This window comes from Haliotis rubra, unplaced genomic scaffold, assembly GCF_003918875.1.
Source record: "Haliotis rubra isolate DU_JTF1 unplaced genomic scaffold, ASM391887v1 Scf301, whole genome shotgun sequence".
NCBI classification, from domain to species: Eukaryota; Metazoa; Mollusca; class Gastropoda; order Lepetellida; family Haliotidae; genus Haliotis; species Haliotis rubra.
In genome coordinates, this window is record NW_025766971.1 from 430,101 (window position 1) to 453,242 (window position 23,142).

The 23,142-nt window shown below is 40.5% G+C and overlaps 1 protein-coding gene across 1 annotated transcript; it reads right to left on the bottom strand.

Annotated features, from left to right (window-relative positions):
- Window positions 1-3,988: 3,988 nt before the first annotated feature.
- On the bottom strand, window positions 3,989-21,271 carry LOC124282708 (cytochrome P450 3A29-like). Its single transcript, XM_046718728.1, has 13 exons — window positions 21,147-21,271; window positions 13,132-13,228; window positions 11,973-12,025; window positions 11,660-11,756; window positions 11,295-11,414; window positions 10,190-10,278; window positions 9,411-9,559; window positions 8,301-8,425; window positions 7,652-7,769; window positions 6,580-6,737; window positions 5,373-5,599; window positions 4,832-4,994; window positions 3,989-4,360 (listed from the first exon to the last, which is right to left on the bottom strand). The coding sequence occupies exons 1-13, from the start codon at window positions 21,218-21,220 to the stop codon at window positions 4,283-4,285; spliced, it is 1,548 nt and encodes a 515-aa protein (XP_046574684.1). The 5' UTR covers window positions 21,221-21,271; the 3' UTR covers window positions 3,989-4,282.
- Between the last annotated feature and the right edge of the window lie 1,871 nt (window positions 21,272-23,142).

A 23,142-nucleotide genomic window follows, 5' to 3' on the forward strand; every position in this document is an offset into this window, starting at 1 on the left:
CCTTGTTGTACCCAATAATGCCGAGCGCCAGGCAGGGACCAACAAGTACCATATTTTAACGTCTTTTGGTATGACGCGGTCGGGGATCGAACCCGCGACCTTCCGCTCTCCGGGCGGACGCTCTAACCACTACACCACGGAGACGGTCACAGACACTAGGGAACGACACAAGGTTCATGTCATATATACACGGAAACGCTACACTAAAACACAACGTCAGCAGCTGTTGCTGATACGTTTAAACAAAACACCTTTCATATCTACTTTGAACATAGACGAAATGCTCCCTGTAGTTCTGTATCTTGATCATTTGCCACCCGTTCCTTTGTTATACACAGTGTTGTCAACGTCAGACAAGAGTCCGCCTGGCTAACCGAGCTTTTGAGCTCAGAAAAAAATACAATGTGCAAACTCGAATTCTGGAGAGAGGAACAGACATCAGCCTCCAAACCAGAAAAAGTTTATAGTTACAACCTGAATATAGTGAACTTGTTATATCCATATTAAAGGACACAGTTGAAGAATATTCAGATATTGATGTATATGATGAAAATGCTAATGACCTTAATATAAAACTTAAGATTGATGATAGTGTATTTTTAGAAACCTTCCTTATGAATGTTAGGGGAAAATCAATTTCATTTTCAACCTTTCTAAAAAAGGAAAACCATTGATAAAACCACAGAATTAGAAACTAAAATTAAAGACTATGAAGAATCAATAAGAAAGGACTTTCAAACTATAGATGAAAATTTATTATCTGAACTTGCAAAATATAAATTTGAACTACAACAAATTAAAGAAGATGAAATAAAGGGGTATACAGCTCAGAAACAGAATTTTATGGTATGAAGAGGGGAAAAGCCAACCAAGTATTTTTGCAACCTAGAAAATAGAAATTATGTCAGCAAATCAATTAATAAGACTGTCACGGATAACAATGATGAAATTACTGACAGCTTTTCTATCTTAAATGAAGTAAAAAACATTTTACAAACAACTTTACTCTTCTGGCAGGAAATATGAGGATGATACTTGTTTACAAGATGTAGTAACACCCACTTTAACTGGCCATCTTAGAAACAAATTAGAAAAAGATATTGACATGGAAGAAATAACATTGGCTGTTAAACATATGAAAAATAACAAAAGCCCTGGTGTAGATGGATTTCCAATAGATTTCTTTAAATATTTTTGGAAAGACTTTAAAGAACAAATAAACTTTTTTTGTACTCTTTTAACTATTACATATGAAAAATTTGTGGTTAGACTTATGCGGAACACCAAATGTATTCTTAAAAAACTTGTGGTTAATTAATACCGAGCGATTAAAAGTTGCCAAAAAAGTCGCCTGCTTCACTCTCGCCCGCCAACGAAACCACAGACAGGTTACGTAGCTCTGTCGCCAGAGCACTGCAGTGACGTCATATGAGGAACGATTTTCAGTTAGTTGTATAGAAAGTGTGTAGCACGCTCATCATTTTGATGATTTCTCGACATCAACGACGACATGCCGAATCGTTGCTTTGTCGTCAATTGCTCCTAGGGGTCGGGCGATGGTGTCACCATGCACAGATTTCCACAGGACCCCGCAGTTCGTGCTAAATGGGTTATGTTTGTGAGTGCGAAGCGAGCGTTGTGGAAGCCTGAAACGATATCTTACTTGTGTTCAGATCGCTTCAGGGAAGTTAAAGAATCAAAACTACTTACTAGTTGTAGTAAAATATGTATATGATTGATGACCATAAAGATTTTCCATGACACAACTTGTAACATAACGATTTCTTCCTCGGAAGTGAGGTTGTGGTCGAAGTAACAATAATATTGTAAGTAGTATTATATTGACACCCACCTCGCTGCCACGAGAGAAATTGTTATGTTATAAGCTATGTCATGCAAAATCCTATTGGCCATCAATCAAATACATATTTTACTACCAGTAGAAAGTAGTTTTGATTTTGTAACTCGGTGAAAACAAACCTAAATAGCATTTATCCTCAGACTGGCGGATGTTCGCGACAGGGCGCCGCCATTTTTGAAAATCGTAAAGTGACGGGCTAAAGTCTGTTAGAATTAATGAGATTATGGTTTGTTTTCATCAAGTTAGAAAATCAAAACTACTTTCTACTCGTAGTTAAATATGTATTGGAATCATAACCAAAAGGATTTTGCATGACACAACTTATAACATAACGATTTCTTCCACGGAAGCGAGGTGGGGGTCGAAGTCACAATACTGCGCGATAAAGTTACATTCACATGGTTAATGTCCACTCACCAGTATGTAGATACTAGTCAATGTGCGTCTTTATATTTGGTCTTATAATCCTAATTAGTTTATTATCATACTTGTATGCATTTTGAAACTAAATAAAAAGCAGACGATCTGCTGATACTTATAGTGAATTTATAACAGAACTGTAATATCTAGACATTTTATAGTTTGCCAATGTGAATCATAATTCGCACACACACCCCTAGTGTATGTTGTCTGTCTCATTACACTTCACGGCGAAAACAATGATTCTGTTGAATGCTACGACAAATGAATAAAAACAAAATGCAAATATTAAAATTAAAACAGATTAAAGTTACAGGAACAATGTCAGGCTATTACCTTGTTCGAGGAATGTATCCATTAATATCCACAAAAACGGGTGATATGCCATTCATCTGCAGGTGTTCCAAGTAATGTGTCTTTTAACAGTCTAGTATACGAAAAAGTGATTTATCGTTTCAGGTATGTCACATTGGTGTATAGTCTCATTGGTCACCCAAGATAGCACACCTGGCAACTAATTGCATAATGTCCACCTTTCTTTAAAAACAGTAATTTAGTTAGCCAATAATGGGCAATCAATCAATGTATTGGCGGTTATTCGCTTGTTTTTACGCAGACACCGACACGACAGAGTGTATTCAGTATAGATTAGTAAATCTACATACATAAACACTGCCTTTTGACAAATCCGCTGTGTAAGATAAAAGTAATTAATCAATCAGCGTGTTATCGGTTAATCCTTTGATCGATGTTTATAATGTTGAGTATTTACTCCAGACACAAGAAATGCCAAATGGGAACCTTTGTCGGGTAATCGAAGTGTGTTAGCACTAATTATACCTGTTATAAATTCATTAACTGACCATCAAGTGAATGATGACAAATAACATGTGTAGGTTTATACCACCTAACACGGGTTACAACAGGGAGTATTAATTGCTGTATTGCATGTGAAAACTTATGGGCCGACACTGTTTTGAGAATACAAACATATTTTTACATAAAATGATTAAATATCGAGGTAAAAAAACACAGAAATAGGATCAATTTGGATCAGTCATTATACAAATAAGGCCTAACGACACCAAGCGATTTTGACAGAATCGTCTATGAAAACAAGTTGTAACTCGGAAACTAGGCAAAGCAGAAGACAAACTTAAATGACAGTAGATTGTGAGAACATATAGCTTTCATTTTCCACAACAGTTGTCACGATTTCAGGTTCATACAAACCTGTAAACAAGATAATTTACCCCCTGAAATGTAGATGAATTCTGCATCGGCCCTCATATCTATTCCTCATATGACGTCACAGAGACGTCCCGCTCTGATTGGTTGAAATTTCGTTCACGGGTGAGAATTGTGCACTGTTGTCAAAAAGGTCGATTTAAGTTAATTAAAGACCGAAGTGAGTAGTTTTAATGACGGGGTTTCATTTATAGCGATGCCAGTTAGTGATTTATGTATTTGTACCCCCCTAGAGTATATGTGATCTTTAAATATTGGATCTATAGATTTATTAAAGATATTTTTAATAAGAATCAAATGTCTTTCACAATGAAAAGAGGTGTTATTACATGTATACCCAAGCCAGATAAAAACAGAACCCTTTTAAAAAACTGGAGACCAATAACTTTATTGAATTCACTGTATAAAATAGTAAGTACTTGTATTTCTAATCGTTTAAAAACAACCCTGTACTCTCTTATACATGAAAATCAGACTGGTTTTATACCTGGTAGAAATATAAGCGAAAACACAAGATTACTCTATGACATTATGTTTGAGACAAAAAGAAGAGACATCCCAGGTTTATTAATTTTGATCGATTTTGAAAAGGCTTTTGATACTGTCTCTAAAGATTTTATAAATTTGGTATTAAAAAAGTTTGGTTTTGGTCCCCGATATTTCCACTTACATGAGTAAAAAGGTTCATCTATATTGACATTCCTTGGTTATTGCTTTACTCACAAATGCAACAAACTACATGAAAAATTGATATTATTTTCTTGCTTGAAGTTTGAGCCATATTCCCTTCTCTGGCTGTAGCAGAGGGGACTTCCGGAACGTCAACGGCACCTGCAACGTAGTCATGTCGACATTATCCATACTAGTTGTCAGTGAGTGAGTATGGTTTTACGCCGTTTTTAGCAATATTCCAGCAATATCACGGCGGGGGACACCAGAAATGAGCTTCAGACATTGTACCCATGTGGGGAATCGAACTCTGGTCTACGGCTTTACGAGCGAACGCTTTAACCACTGGACTACCTCAGATGGGAGAGAAAGCATTATTTCGGATTTTAGTATCCATGAAGGTGCGGGTTTGAATTGATCTTCAGTAACCCATGCTTGTCGTAAATGGCGACTAACGGGATCGGGTGGTCAGGCTCGCTGACACATGTCATTGTATCCCAATTGTGTAGATCGAGGCCCATGCTGTTGATCTCTGGATTGTCTGGTCCAGACTCGATTATTTACATACCGCCGCCATATAGCTGGATTATTGCTCTGTGCAGCGTAAAACTAAACTCACTCACTATCAAATACCTGCGTTTGGTCAGATCTGACAAACTTGAAATGCTGTAGCATTCTGGCTAGTCCCATCTTGGTCTCCACCATGGCCATCCTCATCCCAATGCAGCTCCGTGGGCCCATCCCGAACGGCATGAAGTCGTATTGGCCAAGTCGGGACTTGTTCTCAGTGCTGAACCTGGCGGTGTAGCAGATTGTGTTAAACACCACAAAAAAGTCCATGTGAAAACGGTAACTAACATTTGAACATTTTGTTTATAATAACCTGGTCTACTGAACTGGCGCACCATATCATGATGGGTTTCTCCAATGTTAAAGACTGTCATCAATTCATTTTTTTTTCTTCCAGAACAATTTGACATGCAATGATAAAGCTAAAGTATTGTTCAAAGCGGGGCTACAACCAACTCGCTTTCTCACTACTTTGAGATTTGAGGTGTACACCAGTGTATGTGTATGCCAATTCTGAGTGGATATTTAAAAAACATTGATAATTGGGGTATCAGGGTTTCAAAAGCGTGCTTAGCTTTTCGGAATATATATTCAGTAAATATACCTTTCTGGCTGGAAAATGTCCGGATCTGGAAACACATTCGGGTCCCTATTCATTGCAAAGACTGGAGCGATGACCATGGTGTTCTTTGGAATACAGACGCCACTGATGACAATGTCGTCTGCTGCTTCCCGCTCAAACCTGACGGCTGGCGGGTAGAGGCGCAGAGATTCCAACACGCACATTTCGAGTTGTTGCAACTTACCGACGTTGTCGTAAGTGGGGAGAGTCTACGAAAGCGTGAAGAAGTGGTTTTAAAAGTGTCGTCTGCTTAGGTGTTCCTACAAGAGTCTAAAGTTGCTAACAAAAGTGTCTCATTCACGGGTTTGCATGCCCCACCCCTCCTACTACCCGAGTAGCACTGACAATAATTCTTACGTAATGCTAGGTCGATAGTTGAGTTCCTGTTTCGACTGAGCAGCCTACCTTAAACGTCATGTCTGTTCCACTAGTAATATTCCTCTTAAAGCGAGGTTATGGACTATTTCTTGTCTGATTTATAAGTTTGGAAAATGAAATTTTCATGATTAGGGATGAATTAGTTTTTAAATAGTCATTTAACTGACGTCAACGTGTACCGACAACGATATTGCGACACAGTTTGGGTACAATTTTACCTAGATCTAAACATGTCAATTACAGACTTTGTCAAATAAATAATTGACAATGATGTGCTTTGGTTTTAAATGACTTGTTTCAAACTAGTCTTCCAATTAGCCTGAGTCGGTGGGGTAGCCTAGTGGTTAAAGCGTTCGCTCGTCACGTCGAAGATCTGGGTTCAATCTCCCACATGGGTACAATGTGTGAAGCCCATTACTGGTTTCCTCCCCGCCGTCATATTGCTGGAATATTGCCAAAAGCGGCGTAAAACTCGCTCACTCGCCTGATTCTGGTTCCGTTCTATTTGTTCCTGGACTCTTCCACAAACAGTTTGGTAAACTGGAAGGAGTATGCGTTTATACAGTTTCTTTTAAATCCCCATCATTTGCGGGAGACAACACACATGAGGTTTTGCACATTATGCCCATATGAGGAATGAAACTCGGGCCTCGACCTGACAGGTGAACACTGGAACCACTAGGCTACCCCAAAGTATCTGGTTTAGAATACGGCATTCTATAGAAATTATTTACAATGATTATTCCAAATTGTTGTGATCTTACAGACAGTTGTGCCATACCTTATTTTTTTATATCGTGTCTATGCATACCTCTCCCAAGATCTCGTCTATCTCCATGGTAACCCTGTCCTGCCAATGGGGGTGAAGGGCAAGGTTGTATGCTACGAAGGACATCGTGGTCGAGGTAGTCTCGTGCCCCGCCAGGAAGAATGTCACCGAGTGAGCAAGGATCTCCGTAGAGGTCAGCCCTACACAGAACGACCAACAACTTGAGCAATGTTCCACCTATATGGCATTAGTCATTAGATAATCAAGTCTGGACCAGACAATTCAGTGACCGGCATCATGAACATCGACCTACGCAATTGGGATACGATGACATGTGTCAACCAAGTCCACCAGATCCCGTTAGTTGTCTCATACGACAAGCGTGGATTACTGAAGATCAAGGAACGTCAACAACAATGTTGGACACTACTGAAGTGTTCAACTAGACTAGGCCTACTTCAAATTCCTAGATCAGCATTTTATTACGGTTTTGTTTCAAGCATAAATGATGATAGACCTGAAATAGGTATTGTATCTTAGGGTTGTCATTCATAGGCGTCTTTTCACAAAGCAGTTTTCGTGGTTTAAATATATGCAATTCCTTTTAATTTAAAAGTCTAATTATCAATTCATCTGTATCTAAAATTATAGAATATCTTATCATCACAATTGAATTTAATTATATTTAAAGAGCTACTAAAATATGGTGGGTTTTTAAAGTGAGGAGCAAATATTTTCTGGTGTTGTTTTTGATTGCTTGTCCTTGTTTTAGTTGCTATTAATTTAGTTTTGCATTTCTGGTGTCCCCGTGATATTGTTGGAATATCACTCACTCACTCATGTATTTTGCTTCTGTCTTTTGGTGTTTTTTGCCTTTTTTGTTGCTGTTGCTGCTGTTGTTTTCTTTTGTTTTTGTTAGGGGGTAAAGAGATTGCCTTCGGTGTCGACTAGATATAAGGACCACGTGACCTACGGAATGTGACGATCTCTTTAACTGATACTCTGATTGGGGTAACATGAATTACAGGAACTTCCTTACAGACCGACCAGAATACAATAAACTTTGATATGGTCCTAAAGATGTAAAGATCAAGAGATCCAACCTGGTACAGACCTTTCTTCATCCCCTTTACATCGTACTGCAGGCTGCTACTGAGGTCGTCCTCTGGGTCAACCGTCCCAGAATCATCATGGTGGGCGTTTACCATCAACTGTAGCAGATCTGTCCTGGTCTGTAGACAAAGATGTCACATACACATGTGTACCTAAACAGACAGACATTTGTCTCCCTTTGTGTGTAGGGTTGGCGGGGCAGCCTAGTGGTTAAGGCGTTCGCTCGTCGCGCCGAAGACCCAGGTTCGATTCCCCAAATATGCACAATGTGTGAAGCCCATTTCTGGTGTCCCCCCGCCATGATATTGCTGGAATATTGCTAAAAGCGGTGTAAAGGTAAACGCACTCACTCGTCTTTGTTTGTGTGTAGGTGTGGTCGGGTATCCTTGTGGTTAAAGCGTTCGTTTGTCACGCCGATCATCCGGGTTCGATTCCCCACATAGGTATAATGTGTAAAGCCCACTTCTGTTGTCTGCCGCCATGATATTGTTGGAATATTTCTGAAAGCGGCGTAAAACCATACTCACTCACTGTAGTAGATACACACGTACAATCAACATGGGATGTAACAATCGGCCCGAGAATATCGATGTTAAGATGACAGATATTGACATTTTGTTTAAGGGCTTAGAATTCTACGGTAAGCTCACCTCTTCTCCAGACTGTCTGACCTTGACAGCTTGGTCCACAACCTTGAGGAAAAAGTCCAATGGCTGTTTAGGTGCAACTGATAGGTTGAGTAGTTTGAACACAGGGAGCACGAATGGCACTAAAACTAGAAAGTACATCATCATGTGGACATACACTGAGGGGCAAAAGAAACTATACATCATCATTTGATTTTATCATATGTTAGCGATATTATATCCCAAAGGTGACCTTTATTTGCTCTTAGTATACTTAGAATACTTCTACAAGCTGTTATTTTTAACATTTTAAAAGTTAAAACTATTGCATATAATACACAAGTGATGGTCGGTATCCTAAAATGTTAGGGGCGGTGGGGTAGCATAGTGGTTAAAGCGTTCGCTCGTCACGCCGAAGACCCTGGTTCGATTCCCCACATGGGTACGATACGTAAAGCCCATTTTTGATGTCCCCCGCTGTGATATTGCTGGAATATTGGTAAAAGCAGCGTAAACCCCAACTCACTCACTCACTTAAACTGTTATTTTTGACAATCAATAAATTTGGTCTTTTCGACTCAAATATACAACGCATGGAAGACGGTATTTTTTACCCCAGTCTTCATTGGACCATTGTATTTTAACACAAATACTTTTTATGATTTTGTTTGATTAACTGTCGCAGAAATAAGTGATGGGTATATGGACACCATCCATTTTGACACAGGTTCTTTCAGTGTCCAACTGCATAAGAACAGCCTCGTTATACATTCTGTTGTCCCTAAGTTGGGTCCTGATCCACAAAGCGTTCGTAGCGCTACGTCATTCGTAAGCCTATGATAAACTATAGAGTTACGACAGGTCGTAAAGTTACGAACGCTTTGTAGATCGGGATCCCGAAGAATAGTGCTTGAATATTGAACTGGTACATTCAGCGACATGCAAGCACCTGTTGTCTATTGGCTATATGGAGAAATTAACCCTGTTAATCCAGGTTGTGCTAGGTTCATTGGTCCGAATAAACGAGGTCGAGTTATGTGAACTCAAACGGCCTTGCCTTTCCAAACAACCTTATTCTGTGAGAGACATGACAATAAGGAGCGTTATTCCAAAATCCCAATAGGTAATACTTACAATACGACATGAAAAGGAGACCAGCGAATTTAACGTTGGTGAGATTCTTGGCGTGCTTGATGAAGCTGTCATCCGGGTTACTCTGTGAGTCGATCTGAAGGCCAAACGCTGAGCTTGCGATCACGTCCAGGGTGAAGGCGGAAAAGTGACTAAAGACGAAGTAATTTATGAAAAAAATTGCTTAAGTTTCTTTTGTTTGTTGTTTAAGGCCGGACTCAGCAATTTTCCAGCTATATGACTTTGGTCTGTAAAAAACAGTCTGAACCAGACAATCCAGTGGTTGTGTTTAGTTTTACGCCGCACTCAGCAATGTTCCAGCTATATGGCTACGATCTGCAAATAATCGAGTCTTGACCAGACAATCCAGTGAACACCATGAGCATCGATCTGCACAATTGGGAACCGATGACATGTGTCAACCAAGTCAGCGAGCCTGACCACCCGATCCCGTTAGTCGCTTCTTACGACAAGTATGGGTTGATGAAGACCAATTCTAACCAGGATCTCCACGGGTTTTAGTGCTTAAGCGCATTTGCAATTGAAAGCGAAAGTAGACATTTTATGGTCAAAGGAAGGAGTAGATATGGAAGGAATCCATCCAAAGGTATTTCACAACGGAGACATTTATCACACCAATGATGACAAACCAAGAATCAAAATAGGGTGAATCCGGGAGGGTGAATCCGGGATTCGAACTCAAGGTCAGCGGATCCTGCCATGGCGTTCTTTCGGTGTCCTTGTTCAGGTGACCCTGGTTACCCAAATAAGAATGCACTCACTCTTTCAACTCCACTTCTCGGCCCTCTTGTGCAAATTTACGGGAGTTGGCCACAAGCGTGTCACTGCACGTGCTGACCAGCTCACACACCTGGACGAACGTCATGAAACAACATTAGACTTTGTGGCACTCCGTACTATTCCTGTCGGCCATTCTGCCAACTGTCACCATGGGGCTTTTTTCTAATTATCCTCGTGTTTTAGGTCTTATGGTGTTTAAGAAACATTTCTTTTCCTCATGAATCATGTAAAAACTTAAAACATCTAACTTCCTTTTGAAAGACAACTTATCTTAAAAACATGCCAGCATCCTTCTATTATGTACCATATCTATGTGATATATTTACAATTCGGTACAGCTTGAAAACATGTAATCAGACAATATTTGTTTTCGGGCAGATTGTTAAAGAATGTGTTGTATACGTGCTACGTCAATGTAAGTTATGTACTGAAGGGTAATTATTGATTACCCCAATCATACAAAGACGTTTTCTCAATATCAGATGATGGAGCTTTCTCAACGGCTAGATCTATACCGCAACCCGGCACCACGCCATTGCGTGGTGTCTCCTTTAAACTCAAAACTCAAACTGTTTATTCTCTACAAACCGCCAACGGCGGTACATGAGATAAACGTATATACATTTACATAATATACAAGACAGCAGCTTACACGATAGAAAGATATAAGATAACAACAATATTTCATTTCTTAAATGCATTAAATATATGATTCAGTAGTTTAGAAAGACCTTTAAGGTCGCTTATGCTTAGTAGACAAGAGTTTCTTAAGATGGACAAATTTGGAAATTCTAGGTATTTAGTGTTCAGAGACTGACGTCGCAGTTGGAGAAAAGCTCAAATCTAAACAAGTAGTGAAACTCGTCTCCAAGAGCGCTTGATACACAGAGTGGACATTGTCGGTCTTCACGTGGAATGCCCAACCATCGGGCCAGTCTCAATTGGTAATTTATGGGTAGATGTTCTAAACTTCAAAATTGGGTAGTATATATTTATTGGAATAAGAAAAAGAGTTTTTTCAAAGATTGGTTGGGTTTTGAAATATTTATAATAATTAACGGTTGTAGGTTGACCTTCACCTCTGACCTGTCTGAGTTTAGCTGAACTGAAGGTCGGCGTGAGGATACTCCGAGACCGCTTCCAGTCTTCATCCCTTTGCTGCATGATGCCGTTACTCATCGGATAGCCACTTATGCTTCCCAGAGGCTGCAAGTAAACAACCGACAACCTAACAAAACGAATGTTCGAATTGTCTCCCCTTGGAATACTTCTGTCAAGGTCATCCTCTTCGCGTGACACCATCGTTACCCTCCCGGTATCATGAATATAGGACACTCTCACTATTGTTATGTCCTGTAAGGCTTAAGTCATTATCTAACCCGAATACAACGTATGTTTTGGGGGTTTTCTTCTTCTTCTTTTTTAAAAAAAAGACGTTTTATGAAACCTACCCGTCTATTCCTGAAGCTGTTGAACTGTTTAACCATAATCTCTTTAAGCATGGCCTTGTCTGCGACCAGCATGCATGGGTGATGACCCTCGTAGAACCTGGGCGTCAAACATGCAATCTTACTATTATAAAGTTTGGTAAAATGAAAGTTTTTTAAGAATAAATATGACCGTGATAGTTCACAGAGTAAACATTTCATATTATCCATCAAGAGCTTACATTATATCATATATTATAAATATAATGTAGTTTTTTCTATTTATCACATTTACAGTAAAAATTCAAAATGCCTATACAGCAAAAGCCATACATACCCAACAATATCTCCATACTGTCTCAGCCACTGTTGATGGGCCACATGGAATCCCTTAGAGAAAATAATAACAAACATTTGAAAATATGTCCGGCTCACGAGTGAGTGACATGGGGTAGCCTAGTGGTTAAAGCATTTGCTCGTCACTCCAAAGGCCTGGGTTTGATTCACAATGTGTGAAACCCATTTCTGATTTCCCCCGCTGTACATGATGGACACGTTCACTTTCCTAAATTCAATTTCAGACTGATTTGAACAGGATGTCACTATAAAATGGTTTGAAATTAAAAACATTAAAAAAAACCTCCTAAATTACTGATTCAAAGAGTGAGTGAGTGAGTGAGATTTTGTTTTATGCTGCTTTTAGCAATATTCCAGCAATGTCATGGCGGTGGACACCAGAAATGGGCTTCACACATTGTACCCATGTTGGGAATCGAACCCGGGTCTTCGGCGTGACGAGTGAACGCTTTAACTACTAGGCTACTCCACCACCCCTTCACAACATGAAGAAAGATCAAAAGCAAAAATCTGAACAGTTGTGTATCCAAAGGTTGTCAGTATCATTTCAAAAAGCACCCACACTTACGAAGTTTTTTTATTCGACACTAATTTTGTGAAAGTTGTTAGAAGTCATTATTTCTATGTGTATAACATGTTATGTATAAATTGTGTAAAGCGTCTTGTTAGATTGCAAGTGTAATAGATATTGATCACCATTTCGGCATGCATTTATGGATGAAACCTTGTAATTGAGGGTTTTTTCTCCACTCTTCCCACTGCATTAAGGAGGCAAGTCAATAATCGATTCTGGGCAGACAAACAAGTAAATGAAGCATCGGCGACACTCCACGCCTGTCCACCCGATCCCCATTATATTTGCTTGTTTGATTGTTTTTTAACGCCGCACTCAGCAATATTCCATCTATATAGAGGCGGTCTGTAAATAATCTGGACCAGGCAATCCCGTGATCAACAACACGAGCATCGATCTAAACAATGATATGTGTCAACCAAGTCAGCGAGCCTGACAACCCAACCCCGTTAGTCGCCTCTTACGACAAGCACGGGTTGCTGAAGAATAATTCTAACCCGGATCTTCAGTGGTTGATCCACTCTGACCCTAAATCACCACTGGCAGACTGATACTTGTAGCGCACCTGTTTTGTTTCGGTCAGCAGATTACCAAACAAGGGTATAGGCTTTGGGCCGGGGATGTTGAGTGATGCGAACAGGTAGTAGGGGCGTGTCGCGTACCTGTGGAAGAAAAACAACATGAAATATACAACATTTCAGAAATACCATAAACGTAACGGGCAAGTATATGGGCAGTCAAAACAAGACAAATCGTCACTGACCAATGAGATTGCCGACAGACGTGATCACCTATAGAGGCATCATCCTCCAGCAACGATCGTATTGCTATTGTAACAGATAAACATGGTACACTGGAAATTTGGTAGAGAGACCAGTGTGCCGTTGTGAAAAGCGATCTTAAGGCTAAGGTGATCGTAACTCCCATACATTAACACAGACTTACGACTGGCGTAGCGCTAAGGTGATCGTAACTCCCATACATTAACACAGACTTACGACTGTCGTAGCGCTAAGGTGATCGTAACTCCCATACATTAACACAGACTTACGACTGGCGTAGCGCTAAGGTGATCGTAACTCCCATACATTATCACAGACTTACGACTGTCGTAGCGCTAAGGTGATCGTAACTCCCATACATTAACACAGACTTACGACTGTCGTAGCGCTAAGGTGATCGTAACTCCCATACATTAACACAGACTTACGACTGGCGTAGCGCTAAGGTTGCTTTGTACAACGACACCCAGGCCATTACAGCAGAAGGAATAACATTATTATACATACCTTCCGTCTGTCAGAAGACATTTTTGTTCAACCAATAACTTGAAAACTGTACGTTCGATCGTTTTAAAAAAATATTTTGCAATTTAAAACATTTAACTTGGAAAAAAATTGTTTATCCAATAGATAGAAAACTATTGGTCAAAGCTGATATCGTTATATTGTAATTTGTTTTGTTTCTAAAAAAAGAACCGTAGTATATTTGTGGTAGCTGAAAAAGGTTTGTTCAACAAATCACTTAAACGCTATTGGTTGGATTGTTTTCTAATTTGGAGACCGCCTTCTTTGTCTGAAGGAGTGCAAATTATTATTCTTAATTTAAAAAATTGAACTCAAAAAGGTTTGTTCATCCAAAGATTGAAAAGTAGTAGTTAAAATTGATATTTTGATGTTTTTATATTAGTCGAGAATTGTCACAGATTTCATCTCTTGAACTCGGGAAAAAGTCCCACATCAAACTTGTTCAACCAATGACCTTACAATCATTTAATGGATTCTTTTCAGATTTGGGTGTGGCTTTTTGTTAATTGGAAGGTGAAGTGCAAAGTTGGATAGAAATATTGTATCTTTCTGAAGATTAATCATTATTAATTGTTGTTCAGCTGAAGTTAGGAGTCGCGTTCAGAGGTATCAGTGAGCACTGTTCACATATTCTGGCTTGCTGTTTATGTTTTGCTTGAAACGGTTAAAAGAAAAGCTACTGTGTGTAAGAAATATGTGTGACATACTGACCAGTTACAGCAAATAGTGATAGTAATGACCTCGCCACAGGTTGTATTGGTCAGTCCACAGAAGTATGGTGACTTTTAGCAATACTCCAGCAATATCACGGCAGGGGACATCAGAAATGGGTTTCTATCATTGCACCCATGTGGAGAATCGAGACACGGGTCTTCGGCGTGACGAGCGAACGCTTTAACCACTAGGCTACCCCTCCGCCCAGGCAGAATTATAGGCAAACCAGACACAATCAAGCTAATGCTTGTAAAGTTCCTTTCTCTGAGGATAAAATCTGGGGAGAAAGGGCACGTGAAGCACTGAGCTCACACAGGATTGGTATATCGTGCAACCTTACGGAACATCAGCGACAGAAACTATACTAACACAAAGGGGTAGTGAATTCGGTTACTATAAGAACGGAAAGCTGGTTGTCACTGACAAAGGCCCGTCGACTAATGCTGTGCCTGATGCGTCTTCTGCTACAGGAACTCCTGTAACTCCCTCCTACCACGAACGACATCATGCACTACTGCCTGCCTTGTGTTCACGGAGGTGGGGTAGCCTAGTGGTTAAAACGTTCGCTCGCCACGCCGAAAACCCGGGTTCGATTCCACAAATTGGTACAATATGTAAAGCCCATTTCTGGTGTCCTCCGCCGTGATATTGCTGGAATATTGCTAAAAGCGGCGTAAAACTAAACTCACTCACTCACTACTAGGCGGAAATAGAAGGTGTGGAAAGAGTCCAGCCGTATATACTGGCCCTCAGAACAACCATCGTTTCATTAACGTAAACAGATTGTCAGGAAAGATATCCGACAATTACTCCTTAACTTTGTTCGACTCCTGTTGTAGGACTCATGGGCGGATCAGGAATTTGGGGGTGGGGGTGTTTCAGGGGGTTCGAACCCCTGAACCCCCATTGGTTCCGCTAACGGAAAAAAATCTTCAATGTGTGTGTGTGATTATTGGGGATCGAACCCGCTGAAACACCACCCACCCTTCTGGATCCGCCAATGGGACTCCTGGTGAAACCTGGTCAAGCAACTCAAGCAACTATGACTATTCTACAGTAACTGATTACATTTGTTACAGTGTGGATACTGTTAGAGTTTGTTCTCACGGCAGACTATCCGCTGGTATATAACTGATAACAAGGGAAATATATTATGCATTAACATACGTTCAAATTGATGATATTCTTGGTCAAACTCGCTGGCTTGGTTGACACATGTCATCGTATCCTAATTGCGTGTTTCGAGGCTCAATCACTGGATTGTGTGGTCCAGACTCGATTATTGCTTAGTGCGGCCTTTAACGCCAGGGTATTATAATGTTTCAGGATTACTGAACCTATGTACTGCATTGTGTTGGTAATGTTTGGATGAGGCTTTAGGCGTGGTCACACCGTACGGTCATGACCGTTGTTCTACTGGACCGTATATTATAGTGATGTACATAGTAAACTTTAGTTTGATCCTAGTGTCATGTTACCACGGTGTACTGCGGTCAACACAACGGTGCAGTAGGGTTAATTACGGTCTACTAGGGAGAACTAGGATCAACCACGTTCAAACTACGGTAACAGTAGGGTCTAGACATTCAAGCTAACCGTAGAGATATCTTCAACATGTTGAAAAATGTCTGGACTAAACACGGCCAAATCATGGGTTTGCTGAAGTTCAAAGTACAGTCATAACTACGTTGAACTACGCTTAAATACGTCTAACTACGTCTAACTAAGATCAAATACGGGTCTACTGCGGTCTACTACGTTCCACTCTCCCCACTACGGTCAAATACGTGCGTTTCCGTAAGATGTGACCGCCGCTTTAAACGCGCGTACTGGGGTAAATTTAGATTTTGTGGATGACGACACTTTATCCACTTTGCATATGTATTACTGAGTGCTTGTATAGATATCGAACGTTTCTCAAGTGACAAAATAGTTAATAATTACGGTACAAAATTGTTTGACTTTTGTTCAACCCTTAATCTCTCAATTTTAATGGTTGATGTGGCGGTGATAAATACGAACATGCTGGAGATTTCAAGGTAGTCTGGAGAAAGTGTTCTCCACTATGTTATAGCATCAAGTGACATGTTGACATTATGCAGTGCTTTTCATATCGGATTTAGGTCAGAGTCTCCTCATCTGCCAATCACCTGTGATTGTCACGTGATGTAATCGACAAACCTTTTGCCATTCGTGACCAACTCGTGTTATTCCGGGACAAGCCGAATAGCGTCTTGGAGGTTACGGAAAGGGCGAGTGGTGACGAATGACCTTTGCAGCATGCGATCCATTCGCAACTATTCATTCATTCCGGCAAGCACTACAATGATCCCTTATTCAAGTTATTGTCTTCAAATAACAGGGAAACAACATCGCACAGCTCCGTCTTGTCAAATGTAAAGCAGTAAATGCATTAAGGGTAATACAGAATAAGGTAAAAATCTGAACTTTTCCTGGTGGCCTCCATAACAGAAGCTCTTACTAGTACATGGGTGATCATCCATAGTCATCACAGTGATCATTCGTAACTACTCGTGTCATTCCGGCAAGCCGGATGGCATCGTACCCTCTCGTGGCCATGTTTACGACTAGGCCGAGTCTAAGCGCAAACGGGCATGGAGATGAAAATAGTCTAGTACCATACCAAGGAAAGATAACTCCGAATTTCCAAACATGGCTCCTAGAATATCCCGTGGGCAAAACAGCAATACAGTCATTTCCTTTGTAAATATGTTTCAGTGTTTAAAGTTTCTGATCTTTTAACTCAAAGTTTATGTTTAAATTGTGCTTCACATAGTTTTACCGAAGTTTCAAACTTCAACAGTGCCGCCATTTTCATGCTTCGAAATGCGTTTTACTACGCGCAATTTGATTGGTTTGCCACGATTCTTGGAAATAATGGCGTACGATAGAGGTACGTACGAGTCTAGGTCACGAAAAGAGTCGAGTAGTTACGAATGCATGCGATCTACAAATTCAGTTTGGACAATGACTGTACCAGACACTGTCTAATTTCCTCTCTTCCGATGTAACACGTACTTTCGATGATTATGTAGCTAGTGAAATGTTTAGCAATGCCTTACACCGATCAGCTGATTTTACACACACATTCAATTTACAATGTGATTGCCAAATCTAATAAGCCTTGGTTCAATAATAAATGTAAATATCTAAGACAAGAGAACCAGCAGCTGATGAAAGTGTGTCGAAAAATGAAGAGTAGTGTGTGATTGTAGAAATAACTACAGTAGCCTGTAACAAGAACAGAAAAGGCTTAAGAATATATCTATCTATAATGAATGAATGAAGAATGTCAGCACTGAGACATATTTCTGGTATACGTTTATACTGTCGTACTAATGCACGTGAAAACATTTGGCTACAGATGAACGTTTTTTCTCCCTTTAACATTCTGATTAATTTTTCTGTTGAAGATTATGTCTTTGTTGTTGCTCAAATGACTTGAAATATTTTAGACTCACCAATCAGTAAAGGGGAAATCTAGAAGCTGTTTATAGCCTGAAAATGTTCCAAGCATACTTGTGAGGATGCTTAATCCCTGAGTTTTTAAACACTCAATCCATATGCTATTACTTCTTATTCAAATGGTGTTTAGTATTTTGTTTGTATTGCCAGAAAACTGGACCAAGGCAATGATTACAACACCATTGTATCTATAGAAAGGGTGGAAAATATATAAATATTAAGGAACTATTACTGCTCTGTACATTTAGCAGACTTTACACATCAGTAGTTAATGGATAAGATTCATAGAAATCACAAGTACAGTTTAGACAGGGTAACGACACAGTTGTTCAACGCTAAAGGGGAACATCTTTGCACTTTTGAGGGGTCGACAATCAAGACATGACTTCGCGTCAGAGATCCATGAGAGCTCCAACAGTCAGAGACCAGACCTAGCTTCAGAGACCCATGACAGGGTCCAACAGTCAAGACCTAACCTAGCTTCAGAGACCCATGAGGGAGTCCAACAGTCAAGACTAGACCTAGCTTCAGAGACCCATGAGGGAGTCCAACAGTCAAGACCAGACCTAGCTTCAGAGACCCATGACGGGTCCAACTGTCAAGACCAGACCTAGCTTCAGAGACCCATGACGGGTCCAACTGTCGAGACTAGACCTAGCTTCAGAGATCCTTGAGGGGTCCAACAGTCGAGACTAGACCTAGCTTCAGAGACCCATGAGGGGTCCGAATGTCGAGACCAGACCTGGCTTCAGAGACCCATGAGGGGTCCAACTGTCGAGACCAGACCTAGCTTCAGAGATCCATGAGGGGGGTCCAACTGTCGAGACTAGACCTAGCTTCAGAGACCCATGAGGGGTCCAACAGTCGAGACTAGACCTAGCTTCAGAGATCCATGAGGGGTCCAACTGTCGAGACGAGACCCAGCTTCAGAGATCCATGAGGGGTCCAACAGTCGAGACCAGACCTAGCTTCAGAGACCCATGAGGGGTCCAACAGTCGAGACTAGACCTAGCTTCAGAGACCCATGAGGGGTCCAAATGTCGAGACAAGACCTAGCTTCAGAGACCTATGAGGGGTCCAACTGTCGAGACCATACCTTGCTTCAGAGATCCATGAGGGGTCCAACAGTCGACCCACAGTCAGTGACCCCAACCCCCCACCAACACAGCCACCCAATCCAAGATCAATTCTAACCAAGAATTCTACGGATCGGTTCTGTAATGAATGTACTAGATCTTGTTAGAGATATTGAAAATTATAAATAAACCATAGTGAAATATGTGAGTGTATGAAAAAGGAAACAAATGTCAAGAGAGGTTTGAAAAACTGAACTTAGCTGTTCGTGACCAATATTTTGTTCCGTCACTGACTATTGTTGAAGCAGTTGAAGGGCAAGGCCCAGGTCACAAGGTCAAGTGAAATGGAGTTGAACGTCGCCTCTGTAAGTATTGCAGTTGTACATATTTGTGGATACCAGGACGCCCCAAACCTTGCTGTGTTTTTTAGTGCCAAGCCCAGTTTATTAAGGATATCTTCTCCCTCTAAAACCAATATCGGTGAGAGTCGCAACCGGATTCTCAATCGAAACATCGTTCACTTTTCTCTGGTAAGATCAAGTTACTTCAGTCGTGTCTCCGACATGTGATGACAACACCACTGTACCGAAGTTGATGCTGGTAAGCAGTTTAAAATTGCGCGAGGATGTCGGTAACTCAAAGTCTGGATGTGGGTAACGTGCAATGAATGATGCTGGTAACTCATACTGTCCTGCTTTAGTCGGTAAACAGAAATTGTCGAATTTAAAACTGCTTATTCTTCAACATATAGACATCAATATGCAAATTCAGTACATTCAATGTATTTGAACCACCAAAGGTTTATCAGTGTGCTACATAAGATTGATTGTATACACGCGGAAGATGTTGGGATGTTGGTAACGCACGTTACCAGCATCACCTTAGGTACAGATGAACCCGAACAAGGGGACGTCAGTCTGATGTAGACACACATCTGAGCGATCTGACAGGTCGAGAGGCTGCGAAATAGGTCATGTCCTTTGTCTTACAACTCCGATGCAACTAATTGTACGTGATTTAAAAATCATTCTGATTAGAGTTTTTGTCGTTGCAACTAAGCTGGATGTACAAGCTGTTACTGCAAATCGTTACTAAAAGTCGTACCGTGAGAATGCACCTTTATACTTCGATCATGCTTTCATTAACAGGTCACTGATGTAGGTCACTTTCCGGAATTTATCCCGCAGAAATTCTGCTCATTGTAGGGCTCCGTTTTAACACTCGTATGAATGGCACTACGTTTTAGTGTAACTGCGTAACAGTTAGTAGTAGTAGTAGTAGTAGTAGTAGTAGTAGTAGTAGTAGTAGTAGTAGTAGTAGTAGGTCACTTTCCGAATTTTATCCCGCAGAAATTCTGCTCATTGTAGGGGCTCCGTTTTAACACTCGTAGGAATGGCACTACGTTTTAGTGTAACTGCGTAACAGTTAGTAGTAGTAGTAGTAGTAGTAGTAGTAGTAGTAGTAGTAGTAGTAGTAGGTCACTTTCCGGAATTTATCCCGCAGAAATTCTGCTCATTGTAGGGCTCCGTTTTAACACTCGTAGGAATGGCACTACGTTTTTAGTGTAACTGCGTAACAGTTAGTAGTAGTAGTAGTAGTAGTAGTAGTAGTAGTAGTAGTAGTAGTAGTAGTAGTAGTAGGTCACTTTCCGGAATTTATCCCGCAGAAATTCTGCTCATTGTAGGGCTCCGTTTTAACACTCGTATGAATGGCACTACGTTTTAGTGTCACTGCGTAACAGTTAGTAGTAGTAGTAGTAGTAGTAGTAGTAGTAGTAGTAGGTCACTTTCCGGAATTTATCCCGCAGAAATTCTGCTCATTGTAGGGCTCCGTTTTAACACTCGTATGAATGGCACTACGTTTTAGCGTATCTGCGTAACAGTTAGTAGTAGTAGTAGTAGTAGTAGTAGTAGTAGTAGTAGTAGTAGTAGTAGTAGTAGTAGTAGTAGTAGTAGTAGTAGTAGTAGTAGTAGTAGTAGTAGTAGTATATAACTTACCAGTAAAAAAGCAGACCAAGGAGACAGACGAGAACCAACCACAATGGGAGGTCGATGATACCGAGAATATCCATGATACCCTATTACACTACAGATATATTGCATACGATCGACCCGTCCTTTATATACGACTGAGACAGACCCGACTTATCAAGTGAGCGCCTGTGTACATATGACCTATATTGTAATACCTAGGCCTAGTTGCGTCAAGGTTTGGCATATCGGCGTTGTCTGGTTATACCGATGGGATTACTTTATCACCAGGTCAATCTATAGTTCGTTTTCTGTTGACCCACTCGTGACCAAGTCGTGTTATTCCGGGACAGGCCGAGTATTCGTGTCCCCCTGGAAGGATTTTATACTGGCATACGAACGCCAGGACAACCTCAAACCAGGGCGTCATATGCCTGAATGGGATGTTAAACAAACAAGCTAACTTCAAACAAGAGGGACAACTCTATTCCTGTTTAATTCCAACAGCAATAAGCATTACTGAAACACTCGAAAATGCTGCTTTGAAAAGATATGTTTAAAACAATGAAGATAATGTTGAAAACATGTTTTGAGTAATTATACTCATGCCAATAATGGTTGTCACCCCCTTCAATTTTTTTAATTGGAGAAGGGGTGTGAGGTGTGTGGGGGTTGGGGTGGGGAGGGGCTGACAACCAATATTGGCATGAGTATATTCCAGTTGTTCACTAATATTTGCAGATGTATATTTCTGAATACGGTTTAAGAAGCGCAAATGGCATTTTTTTCTGCAATTAAAATAACGTCCCAAAATAGATAAGTACTGAAAAATATCTCTTAAACTGAAGAATTTGCGGAGACACATGTCAGCAATGAGAGTACGCCATGTCTGTGCATATCCCTTGTGGAATTTTAACATGAAGAATAAACTAATTGTGAATGGCCCCAGAAACGTCAGATTGAAATATCTCTAGCGTTGTGAAATGTAAGAAGAGCACATCGTTTCAAGAACAAATTTCAAGAATAAATTTGATTAGGGTGTGTGTGGGGGTGGGGGTTTGCAGGGATGCGCACCCCACCCCTTTGCCCTGATTTATTAAATGACATAGGATGTAAATGCGGATCAAGTGTTGTTCTCAAAAGCTGTATCCGCCCGTGAGGGGTGGGGATTATGATGATTTTTGAGGGGGGCGCCCATTTTGTTCTGGGAAGGTAAGGGGGGTCATCAATTTCGTGCACATGCACAGTGGGGGCAGGTGGTGGGGGCATTAAGTTTGGTACATGACATGCAGTGGGGTCTCTTACTTTGTACATAAATGTGAGGGGTAGGTCATTCACATTGTACATGCTTCTCCATACAAAGATCATCATCAACCGCTCCCTGGCCATAAATCATGAACGGTCCCTTAAATGACATGTGTCAACTAAAACTATTAGCTAATTATATTGCTGAGTGCGGTGTAAAAGTAAACTCACTCACTCATGGCTATTTATAACTACATGTACATCACCTAAAACTGTTGGACAGCGGACGTAAAATCTCCAAAGCAAGCCCGCAAGATCGTCAGAGAAAAACACTCATGTTGTTATGTTTACAAACGCAGGTGTATTTAAATCTTTCAGTTCACGACTATATCCCTATTTGAAATACTTTATATTAGGCAACACAAATGTGTTAGCTATCAAAATGACGTTACATATTTTTCACAAATTATGAAACAATCACATACTGGCATCGTGTATAGATCACGTCAATTAACCAGTCGCCATGAGCTAATCAGAGTAGATAACTCGAACTTTGCGGCACTCGTTTCAAAAATGAGGACTTTCAGACTTAGAAAAAATCATAAATTAATCGATTAAAATTTGAAACAGAGCAAAAGAAATTCTGGAAAGTTTAATAGACAGACGACATTAAATGTCAGTACTTTCAACGGGCTATGGAAAGCCTCATCCAATCTAATTCTTTGCCACCATTTTTTTAGCGAGAGGTTGACGATGTCTATCATTCAGAACCAGTCGT

What these genes read in the sequence shown, in the direction of transcription:
- LOC124282708 (XM_046718728.1), bottom strand. Translation starts at nt 21,220, where the DNA reads ATGGATATTCTCGGTATCATCGACCTCCCATTGTGGTTGGTTCTCGTC. An exon ending in CTTGGTCTGCTTTTTTACTG is followed by an intron (nt 13,229 to 21,146) that starts GTAAGTTATATA and finishes TTTCTTCCACAG; the next exon opens with GTACGCGACACGCCCCTACT. An exon ending in TGCTGACCGAAACAAAACAG is followed by an intron (nt 12,026 to 13,131) that starts GTGCGCTACAAG and finishes ATTTTCTCTAAG; the next exon opens with GGATTCCATGTGGCCCATCA.